This window comes from Myotis brandtii, unplaced genomic scaffold (genome assembly GCF_000412655.1).
Source record: "Myotis brandtii unplaced genomic scaffold, ASM41265v1 scaffold8, whole genome shotgun sequence".
Classification (NCBI taxonomy): Eukaryota; Metazoa; Chordata; class Mammalia; order Chiroptera; family Vespertilionidae; genus Myotis; species Myotis brandtii.
Window position 1 is genome coordinate 10713849 of NW_005371219.1, and position 24120 is coordinate 10737968.

Below are 24120 nucleotides of genomic sequence, written 5' to 3' on the forward strand. Positions count from 1 at the left end.
TCCTCCTCCTCCTCCTCCTCAGCACAGGGCTGGCCCCAGGCCGCCTCCTCCTCCTCCTCAGCACAGGCCTGGCCTCAGGCCTCCTCTCCTCCTCCTCAGCGCAGGGCTGGCCCCAGGCCTGGGGGCCACTGCAGGGGTGTGTGTGGTCGGGGTGAAACTGGCTCTCTCTGCTAGAGTGCCTCTCCTGTGCTGCGTTTTCCTCGGTGGTAAAATGTGTGTGATCCAGCCAACCTCTCCTTGGGGTGACGGTGAATTTCAGTCTCTTGTACTGAGAGTTGGTGCTGGTGTCAGTTTGGGGAATGATTTATGTTCTTCTTGATACATTAGCCGGCAGACTTCCTGGCTGGGGTCAGTATTAGCAGGCAGGGCAGCCAGTTCTGAGATCAGCAGTCAGAAGGAAGTGACTATTGGCTATTGTTTCATAGGATAAAGTGGCTTCTTACTAAATAGTATATCCCTTATGATCATGTGTGTCTGGTAGTGTGACCAGCTTGGAGTAATGCCCGTGTGCCCCACAGTCAGGCCCCTGCCCTTCTCCCCTCCTCCACTCAGCTGCAGGCAGACGGGCTTCCTTGCTTTGCAAGTGAGCACGCACTCCCCACACCCCAGCATGTTCACCCCGAGTCCTTCGCTTCCTTTTACTGCGCCGATCAGCACCCCTTCCCTCTCCGTGCTGCAAAGATAGCAGTCCTCCCCAGCCCTTCCTCCCACGCCCAGCGATACTGGTTCCCCATCGCACACATCACCAGCTGGCATTATCTTTTCGTTGGTTTGTGTTCTTTAGAAAGTGGTTTTGCCCACTGCTGTGTCCCCAGAGCACAGAGTAGATGCATGTAATACTCAGTGAGAGAGGCAGTGATAGATGATGCATTCTGAAATTATCTACTGTGATTGCGAAAAACCTATAAATATATGGGACATTTCCTTTCTGTAGAATTTCTATGTTGGACACCTGCCTGTTCTTTCCTATGATAACTGGTCCTGCCCATTCAAAACCAATAAATATCGTCAGAAAATGAATGTTACTACCATCTGTACTTCTGTGGAGTTTTTTGCATGAGCTAATCTTTAAGAGTATTTTGGGTTATAGTCTGTGACCAAAGCAGGAAATGATACTACTGCCCCTCCCTCTTAGAGCAGCAAAGTAATTTTTTAAAATATTTTCCTAGCACATATTTATTGCAAGGCTGCCTGCTCACAAATGTGTGAGAACCTTTTGGACAAGCTGACCTGTAAAAAAAAAAAAGTAATTCTACTAACATATAAATTCAGTTAACCTATTTCTTATGTTTCATGAAAGTTTATGATCATGACTTTGGATTTTTTTTATTACTTTCTAAAGACCTTTAGTTTTTCTAATGTTTTTCAAAGCAGCTTATTTCATGCATTTAATTTTCCTTTCCTTTTTCATTGTTTGTGTTCCTTGTAATACCCCCCATGCTGTTAGTCTTTGAGGTTCTGGGGTCCTTGTGCTCCATGGTGCTTAAGATAACGGTAGTTATACTTACTACTCCTAATTCAGATAACATGGAACTTTCAAATGAGAAGATTGCTTAAGTAAATAAATAGGTGTAATTATTTCACAAACACTTATTAAGCTACTACCTTGTGATCTGGCAGTGCTGGGAATATAAGGAAGAGTGGCACTTACTAGGGGAAATGAGGATATAATCAAACTTTTTTGGCAATTTGATGGCGGGGGCGAGGGGGGGTGGCATATGAAAGTTGATCACAGGTTCTGTGGGAACCCAGAGGAGGAGGAGCGGCTAGGACTGCTCTTGGGGATAAGGCTGCCTGGAGAAGAGCTTTGGGCAGCCAGGAGGAGGGTGTTGGAGGAGGAGGATTGGTACAAAAGCAGAGGAATCCTCAGCACCAGGACTGGAAGGAACCCAGCAGCAGGAAACGAGCCTGGAAAAGGAGCTGGTCCAAACCCAGAGGGTCTGATGTGCACCCAGATGGGGTGAGAATTGATCCCCTCTACGATGGGGACCCCCTGAAAGGGCTTGTGCCAGATGCACTGGTATCTACCAGGAGCTCAGAGAATTAGGGCCAGGAGTCAGGGAGCATCTTGAGGCTGCCAGGGTCGGGGCGGATGAACCAATGGGCTTGGCTTGAAAACCCCAGCGGTGTGTACCGTCTCAAGGAGGCACTAACAGTTAGTTGGGGGAGGGAGGGTTGAGAGATTGCATCATGGGAGTCAGGGGAGAGGTTTCAAGGAGGATGGCATGGAACAGAGAAGTCACAGGGACACAGTTTGCAGTGTTGGGATGGGCCATGAGCATTTGAGAACAGTCAGCGAACGTCAGGTAGCAATGGACCGAGGAGGCTGCAGGAAGCCAGGGAGCCCAGCTGCCGCCAGGAGTGAGGGGTCTCCTTCCAGCCCTGGGCCTTGTATGTCGGTTACTGGGTAGTAGATATTATTCGGTCTGATCAAATGATCAAATCAATACCCCCTCCCCTGGGAAACTGACCTTTCAGATCATTTCACAACCGACATGCCCTTTCGCTTCGACCACATTCCATTTGCTAAGACCAGTAACTCTCCCCTCCGCACTTGCCCAGGATCAGGACCGCCCAGAGAATCCCCTGCCGAAAAAGCCCACCTACAGTCCTTTACAGTCTGACTCCCCTGCCCTGGGGCTGCCGCCATTTGGGGGCTCAGCCCATCTGGTTTCCAGATGACCTAATAAATTCATAATTCTTTACCCCTTTCGGCCATGTGCATACCTCCTTTGGTGACCCTAACAGATATTACGCGAAATCCACTGAGTGAAAGCTTTTGTACTTGGTGTGCTGGCTTTTAGCCAGCTTTTCTGCACACAGATCCTGACACTTCATAATTGTCGAGCGCTCGCGGATGCCATCCATCATCAGCACAACACAGCATTCTTTCCTAGATCCGTGGACCATCATTCGTTGATTCATCTGAAACTTTCATTTTTCTTAGACTTTGATTTTTTTATTATCTTAATGCCACCCTGATTACTGGTGATAATAAAAAGGGGTGTGTGTGTGATTAAAAATACATTATTTCTGCATTTTAAAATGAATAGCCGAGATCTTTCTATCATGGTAGTGCTGGGGTGAATGTGGGGGGCGGGGGGGGGGGGTGTGATTCATAGCCATCAAAAGAGAAGAAACTATATATGGTTTCATGATGAGATTTTTGCTACTGTTACTCTACTGCACAAATGTAAACCATTTCACACAGCCAAGTTGGGGTCCTAAATCACAGAAGAATTTGTGCTCAGACCTTCACAGCAGGATTTGTGAACTTCGTGATTTGCCTTCCATTTTTCCGCCTTCTTCTTCTCCGCCCCCTGGCGAGTGGCCTCCCACCAGCTACTTGTGATGCTCCTCCAAGCCTCTGGCTCCATCTCCTCTAATTGGCCACCTCTTTGCACCTGCCTTCGCCAGCCAGCGTGAGTCCGCTCCTGGCTCCGGGTTCCCAGTGGGGGCAGTGACCTGCGAGGTGGTGCTCATGAGCCGGCTTCTTATGATTACTGTTTAGGCGACTCAGAGGCTTTTAGGATGGGCTTCTTTCTTGCCTCTTACTCACCCAAAGGCTTTATTTGGGTGATTTGCATTTGTGTTGTCTGGGAGACTCTAGGTAGAAGGGGCTCGGAGGGTAATAGCAGCGTTAGATGTGTCCAACAGAAACTGGCCTCAGTGTCTTTGTGCCTGAGAATTTTACTTCCAAATGCACCTTTTCAGTATTCCGATCATCTTTCTGCAATGAAACTGTGCGCCTTTGCTTCTCACTGTGTTTTGCTGCATCTGTTTCCCCTGGATGTGCAGACGGCAAATGGTACCTGGCCAGTTGTGCCAGCTTCCTGGTTCCTGGGCTTCTGTTATTGCTGTCCTCAGTTCAGGACCAGCTCTGTGTTATGCAATTCACCCGTCCCCCCACCCTGCCTGGATGGCTTGATTGCACACTGCTCTCCCTTCGCCTCACTAGCATCTGGCTCCCTGTAATGCCCTCTTTTAAGGATCGCTTAACTCCCAGCCACACATTTTTAAAGGTGTGCCCCGAGTTTGTCTTTTCAAAATTTTGATTGTTGCTTTTATTTTTTCAAATACAATAAAATAAGCGGTCTGCTATAGTTTTGAGTTAATGAGGATTTGAAATAGATTTCAGGTATTCTTGTCTGGCTTTATGATGCAGGTACTGTCTCGTGTGGTAAATTACCATAACTGAACAATTCAGGAGCCACAGAGCTCCCCTGCGTGTAAAATAGATTAACAGCTGTGTGTAAGGAAAACGTCAGATATTAAATATTTTTCAGTAATAATAAGTTGGAAATGTGTAACCTTATCCATGCTTATGTAGCCTCTTAAGTCTCTCAGCCAGAATTAATTTGTATTTTATTACTCAGCTTACAGGCATTTTGATGCCAGACTCTAGGCTGCTCTGTTTGTATGGATTTATTTTTTATAACGAACTGCCATTTAAAATACCCTTATGTTGTTTGATACGAAGCATAGGTCTAGTTTGAGCATTCATTCGTGCATTTATCTAGCTTTTGTTTTCAAGTGCCTGCTGTTTATCAGGTACAATTCAAGGTACAGAAGTAAATAGATGCACAGCTCTCGAAGGGATGGGGGGGTGGGGGGGGCGGTAATCCCTGGAGAAGGGGCCCCTGGAGGAGGGGCCAGGGGATTTGCTGATCCCTCGTTTATGGTGACTAAGTGCATGGAGTCTGGCGTCAGATGGCCCAGGTTCAAATCCTGACTTCATCACTTAGGAGATATATGACTTGGACTAATTACTTCTGTGGGGCAGAGTGATCCCCTCTAAAAATGGGGGCATTCGTGGTACAGACCTCATATGTTAACATGAGGGGCTATTTATAAAGCCCTTAAATGATGCTTGTTACCTGGTGAGAACTATGTAACTGTTTTAAACAGATCAAGTAAAATAAATAACATGTATTTTGACCGAAATAAGGACTAAGGAAAACTCTGTTGTGAAAAATATAGAAACTAACTGGCAGTATTTTACTATTTGTTTTTAAATGTATGGAAATTTTAGTTGACAGCTTATATAGGCATTTACTATCAGAAGGTTCTGTCTCCAGCGCCTTGGCTAATTTTTGTTTTCTATACTTTCAGTTATTTTGACGTTTTCAGGGAGCAAAGAACTTTCTAACAATTAGAGAGGCCCCCAAATGAAATGAGCTCCGTTTGTGCTGTTGTAAAGTCCTTTCTCGTGACTAGAAATAGCCACATAGAGGTTGAACCTGCCTGAGATGCATTGGGTAGGAGCAGAGGGGGGTCAAACAAGTGAATGCCTAAAAGCCAATTAAATTTTTTTTTTGAGGGGGAAGCTCATACTTTAGTCTGTAAACATTGGGAGCAGGGGGTCTGGAGGTGTGAAGTGCCCATTTCAGTGCAGAGGACAGAGGAGGTTGAGAAGGACTCACAAAGGTTGAAGAGAGTGGAGAGCTTTCATTGCTGGTCTAAATGTGGGATCCATTCTGTAGAGAATGGGGGGGGGGGTATTGCGTGTTTTCAATAGGGGAGTGGCCTACATTAAAAGGAAGATCTCAGGCCCTAACCAGTTTGGCTCAGTGGATAGAGTGTCGGCCTGCGGATTGAAGGGTCCCAGGTTCGATTCCGGTCAAGGACATGTACCTTGGTTGCGGGCACATTCCCAGTAGCGGGTGTGCAGGAGGCAGCTGATCGATGTTTCTCATCGATGTTTCTAACTGTCTGTCCCTCACCCTTCCTCTCTGTAAAAAATCAATAAAATATATTTTTTTTAAAAAGGAAGATCTCAGGGAGGCTAATCTGGTCACAGGTGCCAGATCGGAAGGAGGCCTGTGGGATGGTAGACAGGCGGGGAGAAGAGGGGTGTGAGAGGCATCCAAGATGAAGTTGAGCCTCAGGAACTGAGGCAACTGGGTTAGAAAGAGCGCGTTTCACATGCAATGCTAACTCATTTATTCATTCAGCAAATGTTTGTTGAATGCAAACAGTGCAGAGCTCATAGCCTCGATGATGGATTTATCCTGCTGTTTTCATTAAGAGCAAAGCCAGCAAACGTGCATTCCACATTCAGTTTAAATCCCATTGTAGTGAGCCTTATTACCGGACAATGGATGCATCCTGCAAGCGCCTGAGAGACAGTGCCTGTTGCAAAAACAGTGCTGCTTTCTCTGGACCTCTGCCTATAGTAGGTGCTTTACTTTAGTGAAAATGTCTGATTAAGTGTTTGCATTGACCACAAATCCAAGCAGTGGCACTGAAGACAGCTTTTATATTCTGCAGTCAAGTCATATTGATTCATCATAGCCCTGAATGCCTGTGTACCTTAAAACACTTGAATACCTCTAAAATAAACTCATCAAAGTGCCAGTAGTCCAAGATCTACTTGTGCCTCTACCAGTCTTTCTTTCTTGGTTCCAGAACCTTCCACCCTCTGGTTCACTTCTGGCTCCACAGTTTGAGACTGGGAATAGGTTTTTTTTTATTCAGAAGAACAGATGGAGAGCTGAAGCATTTCTGCAGACTCTCAGTAGAGCACTTAGCACATAGTTATTGCTCAAGAAATGTACCAAAAATTAAAACAGATTTCTAATAGGCTGACTTTATTGTTGTTGAGGTGTCCCGTGAGTAATTTTTAAATCTTCATCCATCCTTGGAAAGGTAAACCAAAACAGAATAGAAATTTTCCTTTTGGCCTAAAGGTGACTCTTAAGCTCCTCCCCATCCCTCTGGAATTAAATGCCTACAAAATAGACAGGATTATAACTATCTAATGCCAGACTCGTGTTTTTAACCCAAGCACGATACAGAAATCTGCAGTGCCTGCTCGAAGACCCAGGAAGTTCTTCGTATGTGACTTGTTTTACAAAGATGGGAGCATGAGGTTGCCTTCTGCTCGGTTCTTCGGCGATGGACCTTCTCAGTCCCTGCTCGTGTTGACCGCAGGAATCCTGAGCAGCCCTGCTCCTTGTCAGATGTCTTCGCCACACCTGGCACGGGCCACACAGGTGGCCTCTGTCAACCCAGATAAAAGGGGGAGCCCAGCACCCTTTTATGAACGTTCTCCTGTAAACCTGTCAGGCTCTAAAATTAGGCAGGAGTTGCTTTCACCAGACGTTCTTCTCTCCGAAGGGCTCGCCCTTTGCCTCTCCCTTCCCCTTGCGTGGAGGAGCAGGTCCCCGTTGCTGGTGATTATGCGAGTCCTGAACCTGCCTCAGCACCAAATATAAACTGGATCAGATGCGGAGGTGAAGACTGTTTTCAGGAGCTTAAATGCTTGCACAGCTTTGAGTGTCTTAATAAGATTGATTTTGTTGCTAAATGTGTTCCTCTCAAGAAAAGTAATCATTTCGGTAGAGAAAGCTGATTTTTTCATAACTGATGTCATTCTCTTGAAGAACAGGAACGTTCCCTGGATTTGTTATGTTTCCTTGTTCCTCTTTTTTCCTTAAAGGCAGATGTTTTGATTTCATCTATTTGAAACCATATTCAGATGTTAAGTCAGCTGGACACGCATTCAGTGACTTGCAGTCTCACAGTAAAACACTCTTTCAGAGTAAAACCCTGTCTGTTTGCTGATGTCTCTGGAAAGTCATGCTTGATCATAAGGATGGGTCATTTCTGACATTTTCGGCTACGCACTTTTCATGCAAACCTTTTCTCTCTCTCTTCCTTAATCATTTCTTTAAAGGATTTCAACTCAAAGATCTGTGAGCTCTTACCTGTTAAGCAGTCATTCATTAGAATATGGTTTTAAGTGTACAAAATTAGAAGCTCCTTTAAATTTAATTACTTAGAAATTTGGGGATGCTTTCTTTATGGTTCTCTCAGGCATTTTTTGTTTCATTTGTGAAATGAATTATGTCAGTTAAGCCTTTTAAAAATACTATTGAAACTCAATTTTTTTTAGTAGAACAGCATGACAGGATATGGTGGGGTTTTTATTATTTCAATATTATTTTCAAAATGGTGACAGTGAATACTGTGTGGAGAAGGATCATCTTTCCAGCAGGCCCATTAGCTTGAAAATAAATAAATAATAACCCCTTTATCTGGAAAATGGCTTTTGATATGCTTGAGTGAGTCGCCTTTCCAAGAGGGTAACAAAACAGAAAAGCAAAGAAAGCATGATATTCCCAGGAGAATATTTGTTTTCTGCATTCCCTAGAGATGTGATTAATCACTGGGGGTTGGGGGGGGGGCGTAAAATAGGTTTTAACAGTTTCAAAAATTTGCAAAATTACTCCCAATAAAGATATTTACAAGGAAGTCATAATTTGAAGTGAATTGCTTTGTGATACAGTAGAGAAATTCTGGACTTGGGAGACCTGAGTGGTAATTTTCCATAAGCTGCAGGGTTACCTTAGCAGGTTTCTTACTCTTGTGGTTTTTATGTTTGTCATGTATAAAAATGAGAGATGACCGGCTGGATGAAGTCCTGGAGTGACCACCTCTCCTCATATCTGAATCATTTGAAATCCCCAGAGTTTGGAACTGTCATCTCAATTTCTCGGGGGTGAGAAATAACTGACACTAACTTGCTTTCCCAGGGGGCACAGTCTTGCAGCTGCTCAGAAAATACCTGTCGCTGTCCTCTTGCTGGAACCAGCCCACCCTGCACAGAGGCCTCGTTGTGCCTAATGTTCTTGGTTTTCTATGTGGAGTGACGTTGTTATGCTGCAGTGAGAGGCTCCAAAATGAAGATTTTTTAAGTGGAGGAAAACAGAATTTAAGGAAAGAAGCTTTCTTAATTCAAAGTTAAAGCAACCTTTGGCTGGCTCACTCATGTTTAGAAAGAACTGTTTCTTTGACTCACTGTTGTGATGGTTATTTTTTACTAGTGGCCCAGTGCATGAATTCGTGCACATTGAAAGGAAATTAATTAGAAGAAAGATTCGTGCAGTAATTACATTACTGCAAAAAATTACATGTCAAAATAGTATATATAATATACTATTTACATGTATCATGCATGTGCGAGTCAATGTTTTAAACTAGAGGCCCAGTGCACAAATTTTTGCACGGGTGGGGTCCCTCGGGATGGCCTTGCGAGGATTGGACCCCAGCTCACACCCCCAGCCTCGCAGCCCCACAGCCCCGCCTGGCACCCCGCCTTGGCCTGGCACCACCCCTTCACCTGCTCCACCATCCCGCCTGCAGGACGATTGATCGGTGCTGGGCGGCAGCCCCGTCCCCCCACTGCCACCTCTGGTCACCGTCTGCGGGGTGATCGGCAGGGCAGTTGGGCCCCACTTGCACCCGCCTTGGCCTGGCACCGCCCGCTCACCTGCTCCACCATCCCACTGTGGTCCCACTTTCGTCGGGGCCCATCGGTGCTGGCAGCACCTCCATTGCTGCCAGCTGCTGGCACCCGCCATGTTTCGCGCCGCCCCCTGGTGGTCAGCACACGTCATAGTGAGTGGTCGAACTCCCGGTTAAGGGGACAATTTGCATGGCTTTTATTATATAGGATTGCCAGTGTGCATCATATGTACTGGCCTGTCGGTCACTTAGCCTTTTATATATATAGATTTATGGTGTCCCTGATGAAAGTTTCATATCAAAACACGCTAAAATAGTCCCTCTTAAGAGAGTTCATGGGTGTTTGCAAAGACAGTCTGCTGTGGGTACTTTGGTGGCATTTGTCGTCTTTTAGGGTGAGAGGTATGCTGGGGTGTGGAGGGAACAGACCTGTTGCTAGTACTGGTTCCCGGCTCCTTGCTGACCTGGATCTGTTGCACACCCATTCCCTCCGCTGCTGACAGCAAGAAGGGAGGACGGGGCCCGCCAGCTCCATGTGATGCGCCTGTGTGATGGACAGACTTTTTCTGTTACTCAAGTGGGCGCCTGTTAGATCCCATGTGAGCACTTTATTTCCCTGTCCATTAAGGGTCCCGTAAAAGCTTCGTCATCCAGTTAAAGGGCGGTGCCTACAGTGGACACTCAAGAAGAATGTATGTGTAATGTCAGCTGTCTCATTTGGTTACAAGTAAGAGAGAGAAAAAAAGGTGTTTTTGCTTTTTAACTTGAACCTGAGTATTGTGGTAGCAGTGAGCTATTGCAAATGGAAAAATAACACATAGATTTAAGCTTTGGCAATTGTCTAATTTTGTCTACTTATCCAGCACTGATGGCTCCTGTATTATATACACAGATGCTCTTTGACTTACAGTGGGGTTACATCCTGATAAACCAACCCATTGGTAAGTTGAAAATATCGAAAGTTGAAGATGCACTTAATACTACACTGTCGAGTCCCAGTTGTTGACCCTTGTGATTGTGGCAGAACGGGAGCTGGCTGACTGCTGCTGCCCCACATCACAAGAGAGTGTGATACCATACATAGCTAGCCCAGGAAAAGAGCAGAACTCAAAGTACAGTGCCTACTGAATGTGTCTCACTTTTGCACCATTGTATAGTCAAGAAACTAAGTAAAATCATCATAAGTCAGGGATCGTCTATATATATAAATTACATTATAATTTTTTATGCTACTAAAAGTAGAGGTTCTATTCCATCACTTTAGCAAATAGGAGGAGTCAGGGAGACCAGCTGGTTTGAGGCTAATGAATTAGAGGATTCTGAGCAGGTCTGCCAAGTGAGAGAGAAGTGGTCCCTGGTTGTGAGAACTGAAATGACTGAATGAGGGCCTGGGGACCCTTGGCATAAATATGATTTGGGGAGCTGTCAGTTGGGTGGCTGAGGAGAGAGTGAAATAAAAGAATGTGGAAGAGGAGCACGTACCAGGGGGAGGTCACAGCCCCTCGCGTGGGCCCGCAAATGTGGACAGGAAGGTCCATAGCACAGTAGTTGATTGGAGCTCTGAGACATGGCAGCAGGGGATTTACAGAGATAAAAGAGAAGACCAGCTAGAGAAAATGGCCAAACAGCAGCATTTGGCAAGAGGAAGAAAAGCTCGTAATGCATTGATTAGGAAGGTTGAAAAAAGGTACCACAAAGAAAGTTAAAAGGCAGGTTATAGACTGAAAAGAAATACAAACAAAACATGACAGGAAAAAAGGTTATTACTTTTAATGTAGGAAGAGTTTCTATAAACTAAGTGGACAGTAACATAATTTAAAGGATAGGCATACTTTATTCTGAGGATAAGACATACAATAACTGATAAATAGATGAAAATGCTTGCTAATTTAAAAACTGAATCTTAAGGCAATAATGAGGTGATACTGCCTACTAAACTAGCAAAAATTAAAATCCATTTTAACATCCACTGCTGATGAGAAATGGACACTTGGATAATCATTGTCACTAGGAGCTTAAGTTGATACACCATTGTATTTGTCAGAATCTATTGAATTTTCAAATGCACATATACTTTGATCTAGCAATTTCATGTCTAAAGAATATATCCTTCAGAAATCTTAGCATGAGTGCATAGTATTTATCTTAAAAGGATGTATTTTATCGTTGATAACAGAAAAAAAGAATAGTCTTGTCAGTGAACTAATGTTTGAATAAATTTGTGTACATTTATACAATGAAATACTAGGCAGTGATTTTTTTTTTAAAATGGGATAAATCTGGGTGCTTTTAACTGGAAAGAAGTCCATGATGTCTTATAAGTGAGGAGTGGGAAGAGTAAGTTGTAGCCCAATATTAGCCTGATTCTGTGTTGTCATATAATAACAAATGATATAATAATCTATAATAATAAAAGCATAATATGCTAATTAGACTGGACAGCCGAATGACCTTCCGGACATCCTTCTGGACAAAGCCGCCACGGCAGGGGCAGAGGCAGTTAGGGGTGATGAGGCAGGCAGGCAGAGGCGGTTAGGGGTGATCAGGCAGGCAGGCGAGTGGTTAGGGGCGATCAGGCAGGCATACAGAGTGGTTAGGAGCAATCAGGCAGGCAGGCAAGTGGTTAGGGGCGATCAGGCGGCAGACATAGTGGTTAGGGGTGATCAGGCAGGCGAGCAGTTAGGAACCAGCAGTCCTGGATTGTGAGAGGGATATCCCCGGAGGGGTCCCAGGTTGAGAGAGGGTTCAGGCGGGGCTGAGGGACCCCCCCACCCCCGCATGAATTTCATGCACCAGGCCTCTAGTTCATATATAATTGTGTGTGAATAATTATACATAGATGTGTCTCTATAAACTTATGAAAAGGTGGGGAAGGGTATACACCACTGGGTAGAGGTAGGGATGGAGGGACAAGAAGAGAGACAAAAACATTTCATTCATGCCCTTTGAAAGAGCAGTGGTAGGGACAAAGGGATAAACAGGGTAACCCAGTATGAGTTGTGGGTGTAGGTTATTGCGGATATGTTTGATCAGGAAGGAAGAGGAAGATGGAAATTTAGCTTGAGGGGTAGACAGGGCAATACAAAAGGTTTGGGGTCTTTTTGTTATATAGGATAGGAGAAATTTTAGTTTGCTTGTATGCCAAGGAAAGGAAGAGAATACAAAAAGGAAGTTGTGGTAATTGGAAGAGTGAGGTAGTGGTGGAGTTGGTAAGGAATGGAATCGAGGCCAAGTGATCCTTCTCTGAGGTTGTAGACAGTGAGTGAAGATGGCAGAAAGAAGGTTTTGTAAGAACTCCTAGCAGGTGGCAGATACAGAGTAGGGGGATACAAATAGTGGTGTTGGGAATGGAAGAAAATGGGAAATATTGGAAACAACTACTCTGGAATTGATTGAGGAATAACAACAACAAAAAAAGGTATAAGGAAGACATTTTTTAAAGATATAGGAAGCAAAACATAAGGAATTCATTTGGGGGACAGGGGAGACATAAGGCATAAGTTCAAAGCCCATGAGTTCAAGTATTATCAATTTTCAATGAAGCGAGTTGGCGTTTCCTGAGTGCCCAGCAGCCCAGAGGGTTAGGTTAGAATTAGAGGTTTTTCGGCATTAGTAACACTTAGAGGTCTGGCCAAGGATCCCATGCTGCCCAAGAAAGCCCAGGGAAGCTGACAGCCAGATAGAGTAGAAGGAACTGAATGTCATAGTAAGAGTTTGGGGGGAAAAAAAGATGCCCCAGAAATAAGGAAGGGAAGGAGGTGGTGGTGAAAGAACAAATTGGAGTCTTGGGGGGGTGGTGTGATGCCAGAGTTCCTTGCAGAAGAGTTTGAAGTCCTAAGGGCAAAGGTAAAGCTAAGGTGATGGGTGTTTGTAGTGCGAGTTTGTTGCTGTAGACTTTAAGTTCATCTTTGTCTCCAGTGTTTAGTGCCGTGCCTGGCAAATAATGGACTGAGCAAATATTTGAATGAGTGGGATGGAAGTAAAGGTCTTGACATTGAGGGATTTAAGCCCGCGGAAGGTCAGCATGCTAGACAGATCATCAATTTCATTGATGAAAGTCACTGGATAAAGTCGTGATGCAGTGGTTAGAGTGCTTCAAATTCTCCCCCAGTCTGAGTTGAAGGCCCTCAATTTTAGCTCATCAGCCCCTGCGAATCACTCTTACTCCGCATTTACTTGTACCACCCACAGAGTTACACTTTATCAGAGGCTGCTAATTGCCACTACATTAACTTTAAATAAAACCGTGCTCCTCTGATAATTTTGAACTCTGCGGAGTATTCTTCTCCATGATTCCTAAACTGTCAAATTTATCTGTTTCTTATTATTTTTATCCAAGTCAGAAACAAATGCTTCTTATACTACTATTGGCAGGTTTCAAAACCTGCCAGACTTGTAGGCACATATTGTGGCCTGTGATGCCTTTCTCCAAATCTGCATTCCCGCCCCCGCCGCGCCCCCCTCCTTTATTTCCAAGCATTTTGTAGCATCTTTCTACAATAGGACTGCTACCTAAAAAAGCTTTGGATAAAATATGGCTGCAAGTAACACTAAGTGTAAAGGCTTCTGTCCTTGAACTGTAACTTGTGAGGTCAGCAAGACATTTCTAGGCTGGGCACGTTCGAGATGTCATTTTGGGGTAAAGAAACCATGTTTACCCAAAGAGAAGGCTATCTATAGATTTTCTGTCCAAAAGGGGCCTTATCAGCTTTTGATGGCTTATCGCTATTCTGTGGCTTATCGTTTACATAGCATTTAATATTCTCTTTCTTATCCTTTTACTCCTCTTATCAAAAAAGTGAAGAATATAGAAATCTTAACTGAACTTGCCTGAGGTTGCTTAGATTCAGGAAGGTTTTATGAGCCTTAATTAAAAATACTGGAGAAAAATGTCTTTGTTTGACCTGAAGTAATAGGATTTCTGTGTTTCTCCATTACTTTCTAAGCTAATATGTTTTGTTGTTGCTAACATTAATTTAACTGTTGTACATAGAAAAATGAAGGCAAGTCGAGTTATCTTAATATTTAGAAAGGCGGTTGAATGTGAACTTTGTTTTCTAGAAAATAAATCTCCCTAAACTGAATTGTTTGGCAGGGTGGCCAAATCTGACTTCTTGCAGAGCTGGGAACGGAAAACAAATGTGTGTTTTCTGTGCACCTTGTGAAGGCCACATTTTAGGGATGAGGAACTGAGGCTGAGGGAGGATGAACAGTATGTCCAAGGTCCCCTAGCTAGACAGCTGTGAAGTAAGAATTCAAATTCAAGTCTCCCTACTTTCAGACACCTGTGCTTTCCACTCCTCCACACTATCTACTGCCACACAAGCCGAAAGCTGCTCCACCGTCAGAGACCCTGCTGATTTCCACTGTGCTGCTCCACATCTGGAAGAGAGAACTATTGCCTGTGTGTGTTTCCCATGGAAAAGCATGCAGGTGTTGACGAGGTGGTGCTAACTCTCACCATTCTGCTCTCTTGTGTTCTAGATTTTCTACCCTAGCAAGGATGGTACCAAGATTCCAATGTTCATCGTGCATAAAAAAGGCATAAAATTGGACGGCTCTCATCCTGCCTTCTTATATGGCTACGGCGGCTTCAACATCTCGATCACACCCAACTACAGGTAAGCATGGACCATGATCCCCTCCATCCAGTGGAAGGAAACCAGAGCCTCGTCTGTTAAATCATGCTTTTTTCTCATATAGTTAACCATACATTTCTTGGCTTGTCATTTTCATGAAGGGATAAGATTGCGTTAACTACATGCATTTTTGGTCAGGAATTCCAGGATCATTACAAGCTGATGTCTTTAGTGGAACAGGTTATTTGGGAACTAAATGCTGAAACTATAGCTGCCAGAGTACGGAAGGTTAGTATCCATGGAGTTTTGAACAAAGGAAGCGCCTACCTTCCGTGTTTAGCATTTGCCCTCAGTATTCTCTTCACAAGGAAGGATTTTGCAGCTTCTGATGATATTTTTTCAGCAGCCAAGTCTTAAAATAGACTATCTTAACATTCAGCCATAAATATATTTTCTGTGTACTCTGTTATTTGATCCATTTTAAACTGTCCTACACCGTTTCTGTGATTATGTCCCAGTCTTTATGTTCAGGCAGGAAAAAAAATCTAAATTTAAGCATTTGCTATTGTTTATATAAATGTCTCCTGCCAGTTCTTTGCAAACCTGATTTTACTATCACATTCACAGTATAAAATGGAATTTGCTGTGAGCATCTCTATATATAAAAGCCTAAGCTACCGAACAACCAGCACAACTGAATGACACGGTCAACCAGTCGCTGTGACACGCACTGACCACCAGAGGGCAGACGCTCAACGCAGGAGCTGCCCCCTTGTGGTCAGTGCACTCCCACAGTGGGAGTGCCACTCAGCTTACCAACCCAGCCCGGCAGCCCACCAACCCAGCCCGGCAGCAGCCACTCACTCGCTCATTAGTCCTGCAGGTCCAATCTCCGGAGAACAGGCCAACCACCGATGGATCGGCACTGCTGGCATGATCCCAACAGCGCCGCCCGCCTCTTGGAAGTCAGCCTTAGGCACTGTGACCGCTTCCCCTCCCTAGACACTCCGCAAGGAAGAAACAATATAAAAGCAGCTGCCATGTGGCTCCTGACAACCAGCGCAAACGTCAGTGGGATGGATCCCAGGCTAGCAAGGGCATCCCACCATCCACCTGGAGGGCTGATCACATCCCAGCCCCTCACCCTTATCCCCCTTGGGACGGGCACCAGACACAGGGCTTACGGCTGGCGAGCGCCGCTGTAGCTGCACAAGCCTCTCCCGATCAGGACTGACTGGACACGAGCCCACGGCAGGCACAGTGGGGCCAGGATGAGCGGGAGCAGCAGGCGGCGTTGGACTGCCGGTTTCGGCCCAATCCCCACAGGCCACAACAAGGGACCCCACCCGTGCACAAATTCTTGCACCGGGCCTCTAGTTTTTAATAAAAGCAAGGTGACTCCTACCAGCAAGATCAGTTTTAAGCCAACTTCTAAATAGTGCCCACCATGAAATCTGATTCTCAGATTCATCTTTCTTATTTGGAAAGAAATGAGGGTGACTATTAGGACATGAATTCAGAGTAGATTCCAAATTTAAATCTTACTTTATTTCAAGTACTTGGTATCAGTAGTGCATTCTACTAATTATTTAGGATTTAATGAAATGGTTTATAGCCGAATTGTGAACTGTCTTGAACATCTGGCTAAAGAATTTGGTTTTGTTAGTGAGTAGCTGAAAAGGTGTGAAATCATTGTGTAGAACAGTATTTTCAGAAGATTAGTGAGGCATTATTGTATGAGTTGCTCTTCATTCATTGCACAATGACATCACCATTCTACATTCTAGGTTGCTTTCTCTATACCAAGCACCATGCTAGGCAAGGCCTGAGCCCACAGACAGGCTTCCTATCTCTTAGCAGAGTTTCCCAGGCAGTGAGATTTGCTGTTTCATTAGTATCCATGTCTGTGGTAAAACCAGAAGCCATATTTATTCCCTGTGTCTATTAGTCTAAGGATGCAGAGCAATAGCTGTTCACCTAATCCTTACAACAGAATATACAGTATGTCATTGTTTGCCCCTCTTCCCACCCAGAGTGATGAAATGCAAGCTTCAGTTTCCAGTTGCAGTGAGACCTGAGTGTAGGCCAGTGAACATGTGCTTCATCTAATGGACAAGGCAGAGGCTCGTACCTTGAGCCCCATATCCTTGGCCTCCACAGGGTGGCAAGGAGCCAGACAACACTGGTCCCTGAGTGGATCTGAAGTTAACATCATTTGTCTTTGGTCATTTGTGCAACAAGTATTTATGAAGCCTGCTGTGTTGAGAATCAGGAGATGAATAAAGAAGAGCCCCTAGCCACTTTCAGCCCAGAACCCGGTGGATGTGCTGATGGTTTCAGTGGAGACCATCAGAGGTGCATGAACAATATCAAAGAAAAAGACCAAGCAATTGAAGATCCATTTGGACAGTCTAGCATGATGGCACGCTCTCATCACCTACCCCGGCTGTCCTTTCCTCTTCATCCCCGAGATCCAGGAAATGAGCTGCAGGTTGCAGAAGCCCATGGTTTCCCCAGTTACTGTAAGGAAGAAGGATAAACTTCTCAAAATAGTTCCCAAATAGTTAAAATTTAATTTAAACTAACTGCAGCTAGAAAAAGAAATGTCACTCAGCATTTTTAGGACCAGAGTGGAAAGAGGAGGAGAAAAACGTGAAATCCAAATTTTCCAAAGGACTTAATTCTTTTCCCTAGAAACTTGGTGCTGTAGTTTCTTCTGTTTATTTCTAGAAAACATCCTCCTGCCATGAGCTCTCCATTCTTACGTTCTGGTCTGTGTCCTTTACCTCCACCACCTCTCCTAATGTATGTTGTCTAGTTATCTGAGCTTCTGTAAAACTATTTAAAATCCATGCTTCAGAAAGAGCTCCCTTTTTTCCAATTTGAACAATGTGAAGAGAGAGACTGGAAAAAAATAAAGGTAGCAGAGCAGGGGCCGTTACTGGTGTTCCTACGAGCCCAGCACCGTTCACACCAGGCCTGTGTCACCTGGCTGGCAGTATCTTGTTTGCCAAGATAGATGTTAAAAGATGTTCATTATGAAATGAGGGCCTCTGTTTTTCTCTGTCCGCATTATGAATTTTGTATTCCCACCTTGTATGGTGAAATATTTGCCAATATAGTACAATGAGGTCTTCTGAATGCTCATGAGCATGTATGAACTTTGCAGTTAAACATTAACCAGAAGTTATATGTTTTGCTTTAATCAGGTAATATAAAAATGTTGGGCTCCAATTTAGAGGACATCACACATAGTGTTTTGGGGGATACATTTTCTTTTTTTTGAAATGGAGGGAAATAATGTGGTCCTTACTTGGCGGTTAATGGAAGGTTCACTATTTTTATTGTTTCTCAGTGTGTCCAGGCTTATCTTTGTGAGACACATGGGTGGCATCCTCGCAGTGGCCAACATCCGAGGAGGCGGTGAATACGGAGAGACGTGGCATAAAGGTGAGGTCTTTTCTCCACAGAAATGCAAATAGGGCATAGTCAGAGCTGTGTTTGAATGAGCAGAAGGAGCATTTCACTAAACAAATGAAAAGTAAGGATATTTTCAAACATATTGCAGGTACCACTCCCCCTTTAACCCTTTGCGGTCCAATTTTATTTTTGGAATTCAAATAGTCTGGTCCAAATTAATTGACGGGATAGAATGGTGAACCGGCGGTGTCAGCCTCAGCCTCGACGTTGGACCGAAAAGGGTTAAAAATAACTTTGTGTTGTTGAGGTTTTTTTACCTTTTTAATTGGTTAATAAAATTATATAGGTTTCAGGGGTACAGTTCTACAATACATTATCTGTATGTTGTGTTGTATTCACCACCCCAAGTCAAGTCCCCTTCCATCACCACATATGCCCCTATACCAGTGGTTCTCAACCTGTGGGTCGCGACCCCTTTGGGGGTCGAACAACCCTTTCACAGGGGTTGCCTAAGACCATTGGAAAACACATATATAATTACATATTGTTTTTCTGATTAATCACTATGCTTTAATTATGTTCAATTTGTAACAATGAAAATACATCCTGCATATCAGATATTTACATTACGATTCATAACAGTAGCAAAATTACAGTTATGAAGTAGCAACAAAAATAATTTTATGGTTGGGGGTCACCACAAAATGAGGAACTGTATTAAAGGGTCGAGGCATTAGGAAGGTTGAGAACCACTGGTCGAGAGGGCTTGCTGGCCTGCAACAGACTAGACCCTTAGAGTGGGGGCTGCCCTTGGGCAAGTGCTGCTGGCCGGTGAAGAAGCCAGCTCAGCAAGAAACGTCACTGAGAGTCACAGGAAACCAGACCTTTATGGGTCTCAGAGGCCCTTTAACCTCAGCGGTTGAGCTACTGTGGCCCAAGTGAAAACAGTTTACTACTTGAACTTCACTTACCTGGCTTTGGGGTAGGTTTCCGGTTCATCATTTCCGCTCCCTCTGGTATTGGGTGGGTTCTGTAAGAAGCGATCTAAGACCAGCTTAGAAAGGCTCAGCCCTCCCAGGCACCTTGCCATAGCCCAGTGATGGCGAACCTATGACACGCGTGTCAGAGGTGACACGAACCGGTTGGACCCCTTTCCCCACACACTGGAGCCACAGGTTTCTAGAGTCCAGGCACAACAGTCCTGAGCCTGATAGCCCCTCTGATTGTGTTAGTCAGGACTTGCACGATGTGATTATCACTAAACATTTGTTGAATAACTACACCCGGTGATGCTAAATGCTGTGAGTACAGAGAGAAAAGTCGCGAGGGAAATGAGGTACGTATAAAGATGGATCTACAGCATAAGGGTAATGAAATAGTCACAGAAGTTTTTCCCAAAGGAGTGAGTACCTCGTGTGCCAGGCCCAGTCTGAGACCTTGATGTGCACGCAGCCTGGGAGATGGGGACTGGCAATGCCCCATCTTACGTAGGACACACCGGGGCACCGAGAGGTTGAGTAGCTTGCCCAGCGTGTCACGGTTGGAAGTGGTGAGGCTGGGGCTAGCACTGTGGTTTTAGATTCTGCTCTTTTAAATCATTTTGTGGCACTGCTTCTAAGTACCTAATTTTTGGTAGTTAATGAAATTTGAGTTTGCATTTTTCTCAGTCGCACTGAAAGTTGTAATGAAAATCTGTAGTGGACCTGAACTTTGCTGGCTGGGTCTTCTTACATCCAATGTCATTAGCACATGAAGGGCCATTATACAAATGTAGAATAGCATATATAAGCTCAACTTAAAACACACATGACAATTTTCGGGGTTTTCCATCCACGGCTGTGGAGGAGGGCGGCAAGTAAGCACTGAAAGTTGTAATGAAAATCTATAGTGGACCTGAACTTTGCTGGCTGGGTCTTACATCCAATGTCATTAGCACATGAAGGGCCATTATACAAATGTAGAATAGCATATATAAGCTCAACTTAAAACACACATGACAATTTTCCAGGTTTTCCATCCACGGCTGTGGAGGAGGGCGGCAAGTAGCAGCTCATACACTCAGTTTCCTTGTTTTGTGAATATACTGAGTCATGTCAGAATCTGAGTTCCTGTTCTGACTCTTTACCTCAATAGAATATAGTGTTGGGGGGAATTTCCTTTGGAGGTAAAATCTCTTATGTCCAAAATGATGTTCCATTTTAAGTTTAGAAAGTGTATTGATAACAATCTCAGGAACAACACAGACAGCACCTCTGCCTTCCTGGAGCTTTCATTCTCGTCCTAGGAGCAGGCAGTGCACCTGAGGCCCTGAGCCCAGCACGGGCTGGGAGGGGTCTAGCAGCCGGGAGGAGACCCACGTCTGTGGCTGGGCACGGTGAGCAAGGGGGAAGTAAGCCGTGGCAGGACCGCAGAGCCAGGCTAGAGGACCTGGTTTACTGTGAAATAAGCCTTTGTGGGAGTTTTGAGAGAAGTATCATAATTTGACTTATTTTTTTCCATAGGATCATGCATTGATCCTATTACAGTGTTAGTGCAGATGGAAGGAGAATCAAGGGCAAAAAAGCAGGCCAGGTTGGAGACTTCTGTCCAGGAACAGTGTTGCCTGGCCCTGGGGTGTAGTGATGGAAGTCCTTCAGTCCACAGGCCAGCGCTCTGTCCACCAAGCCAAACCAGCGAGGGTGTGATGGAAGGTCTGGGAAGTGGTCAGGTTCTGGGAATATTTTGAATTGGAGACAACTGAATTTGTATGTGGATTACAGGTCAGGTGTAAGAGAGAGAAGAATTAAGGGCAAATTTAAGATTTAATAGGAGAAGCTATTGAAAATGCCATCTGCTTCCAGTCGTGGGAGAATTGCTTTGTGATTTATTGGTTCGCCCAGTAACCCCTTTATATTTAGGCATTAGTTTGTGTCTGTTGACACACCTGGTCCTTTAAGGAACCTGCAGAGATGGAGTCCCCCCCCATCTGGATGCTAAGTGCTATTTAAAGGACAGTTTCCTGTCCCTCCCGCCTCTGAGGGGGAGGCCTGATTCTTTACCTCAATAGAATATAGTGTTGCGAGGGGGAATTTCCTTTGGAGGTAAAATCTCTTATGTCCAAAATGATGTTCCATTTTAAGTTTAGAAAGTGTATTGATAACAATCTTAGGAACAACACAGACAGCACCTCTGCCTTCCTGGAGCTTTCATTCTCATCCTAGGAGCAGGCAGTGCACCTGAGGCCCTGAGCCCAGCACGGGCTGGGAGGGGTCTAGTAGCCAGGAGGAGACCCACGTCTGTGGCTGGGCACGGTGAGCAAGGGGGAAGTAAGCCGTGGCAGGACCTCAGAGCCAGGCTAGAGGACCTGGTTTACTGTGAAATAAGCCTTTGTGGGAGTTTTGAGAGAAGTATCATAATTTGACTTATTTTTTTCCATAGGACCATGCATTGATCCTATTACAGTGTTAGTGCAGATGGAAGGAGAGTCAAGGGCAAAAATGCAGGCCAGGTTGGAGACTTCTGTCCAGGAAGGAACAGTGTGGCCTGGCCCTGGGGTGTAGTGATGGAAGGCCTTCAGTCCACAGGCCAGCGCTCTGTCCACTAAGCCAAACCAGCGAGGGTGTGATGGAAGGCCTGGGAAGTGGTCAGGTTCTGGGAATATTTTGAATTGGAGACAACTGAATTTGTATGTGGATTACAGGTCAGGTGTAAGAGAGAGAACAATTAAGGGCAAATTTAAGATTTAATAGGAGAAGCTATTGAAAATGCCATCTGCTTCCAGTCGTGAGAGAATTGCTTTGTAATTTACTGGTTCGCCCAGTAACCCCTTTATATTTAGGCATTAGTTTGTGTCTGTTGACACACCTGGTCCCTTAAGGAACCTGCAGAGATGGAGTCCCCCATCTGGATGCTAAGTGCTATTTAGAGGACAGTTTCCTGTCCCTCCCGCCTCTGAGGGGGAGGACAGGGATCTCTAAGGGTAGGACTCAGGATTCAGTATGAGGAATAAGCCCTGAAATCATAATTGGGGTGGGCACGATGTTTTTGCCAGCTGTGATGTGACTTCCTTCCTAACCACCTTACACCTGGTTAGGTACCTCTACACCCCACCTGAATTTTTTGAACACTGTCGTTGCTTCCTCGGTTTTTTATCTTTCCCACCTATCCCCAGGCCTAGTGCCAGGCACATGGCAGATGTTCAATAAATACAAAGAAGAATCTTTTTAAAACAGGACAGAGCCCTGAGCTGGGTTTTAGGCCTATTCTGCCTTGGGCTGTACAAACTGTTTCTACTCACAACACTTTTCTGCACCAACCAGGTATCCTCCAAATCACTTCAGTTCTGACACTACTTAAAGTTAGCACGGACCCCACAAAGTAAGGGCTCAGACCCACAAGACTGCTCCCAAGATGTCAGTCACCAGTCCTGGGCCTCCCAGGACCCCCTCCTCAGGTTCAAACTCTTTTCTTACATTTACCAGTTTGTTCTAAAGGACGGAACCCAGGAACAGTCAGATGGAAGAGCCAATTGGAGTAAGGTATAAGGAGGCGTGGGTGTGGCACTTCCATGCCCTCTCTGAGCACACCACCCTTCCAGCTCCTGAGTATGTTCCCTGACCTGGAAGCTGTCTGAACTCTTGTTTCAGGGGTTTTATGGAGGTTCTAGTATATAGGCACAAGTGATTAGATGATTAGCCATCAGTGACTGAGTCAAGCTCTAGCCCCTCTCCCTCCTCAGAAGCCAGAAGTTTTGAGGGAGAGATGACAGTTCCGACCTTCCAAGCACATGATTGATTCCTCTAGCAGCTGGTCCCAATCCTGAAGCCATCTAGAGCCCACTAAGAGCCACCCATTAGCATAAACTCAGGCACTGTTGAAAGGGGCTGGATTTGAATGACGAGACACTGAGTTCTGTGCCAGGAACAAGAACTAAAATGTATATTATTACACTAGAGGCCTGGTGCATGGATTCGTGCACCGGTGGGGTCCCTCAACCTGGCCTGTGGACATCCCCTGAGGGGTCCCGGATTGTGAGAGGTGCAGGCCAGGCCAAGGGACCCCACCGGTGCATGGTGGAGGCCGGGGAGGGACCATCCGAAGGAGGGCTCTAGAGTGTGTCCCACCTGTCTCACCCAGTCCCAATCAGCCGGACCCCAGCAGCAAGCTAACCTACCTGTTGGAGTGTCTGCGCCCTGGTGGTCAGTGTGCGTCATAGCAACTGGTCAAATGAACGGTTGAACATTTAGCATATTAGGCTTTTATCATACCTGAGGCCCAGTGCACAAAATTCGTGCGGGGGGCGGGGGGGGGGGTCCCTTAGCCCAGGCTGTACCCTCTCCAATCTGGGACCCCTCAGGGGATATCCGACTGCCGTGCACCGGTGGGGTCCCTCAACCTGGCCTGTGGACATCCCCTGAGGGGTCCCGGATTGTGAGAGGCGCAGGCCAGGCCAAGGGACCCCACCGGTGCATGGTGGAGGCCGGAGAGGGACCATCCGCAGGAGGGCTCTAGAGTGTGTCCCACCTGTCTCGCCCAGACCCGATCAGCCAGACCCCAGCAGCAAGCTAACCTACCTGTCAGAGCGTCTGCACCCTGGTGGTCAGTGTGCGTCATAGCAACCGGTCAAATGAACAGTTGAACCTTTAGCATATTAGGCTTTTATTATACCTGAGGCCCAGTGCACAAAATTCGTGCGGGGGGTGGGGCCCCTTAGCCCAGCCTGTACCCTCTCCAATCTGGGACCCCTCGGGGGATATCCGACTGCCGGTTTAGGCCTGATCCCTCCTAAACCGGCAGTCAGACATCTCTCTCGTAATCCGGGACCGCTTGTTCCTAACCGCTCGCCTGCCTGCCTGCCTGATTGCCCCCTAACTGCCCGCCCCAGCTGGCCTGA

The 24120-nt window shown here is 45.5% G+C and overlaps 1 protein-coding gene across 1 annotated transcript in view; it reads left to right on the forward strand.

Annotated features, from left to right (window-relative positions):
- PREP (prolyl endopeptidase) overlaps positions 1 to 24120 on the forward strand; it is a 108816-nt gene that overhangs the window by 79575 nt on the left and 5121 nt on the right. The window contains exons 12-13 of the mRNA XM_014531282.1: positions 14734 to 14870; positions 18184 to 18283. Of these exons, the coding sequence (XP_014386768.1) occupies positions 14734 to 14870; positions 18184 to 18283 (237 nt within the window). The remainder of the gene's footprint in view (positions 1 to 14733; positions 14871 to 18183; positions 18284 to 24120) is intronic.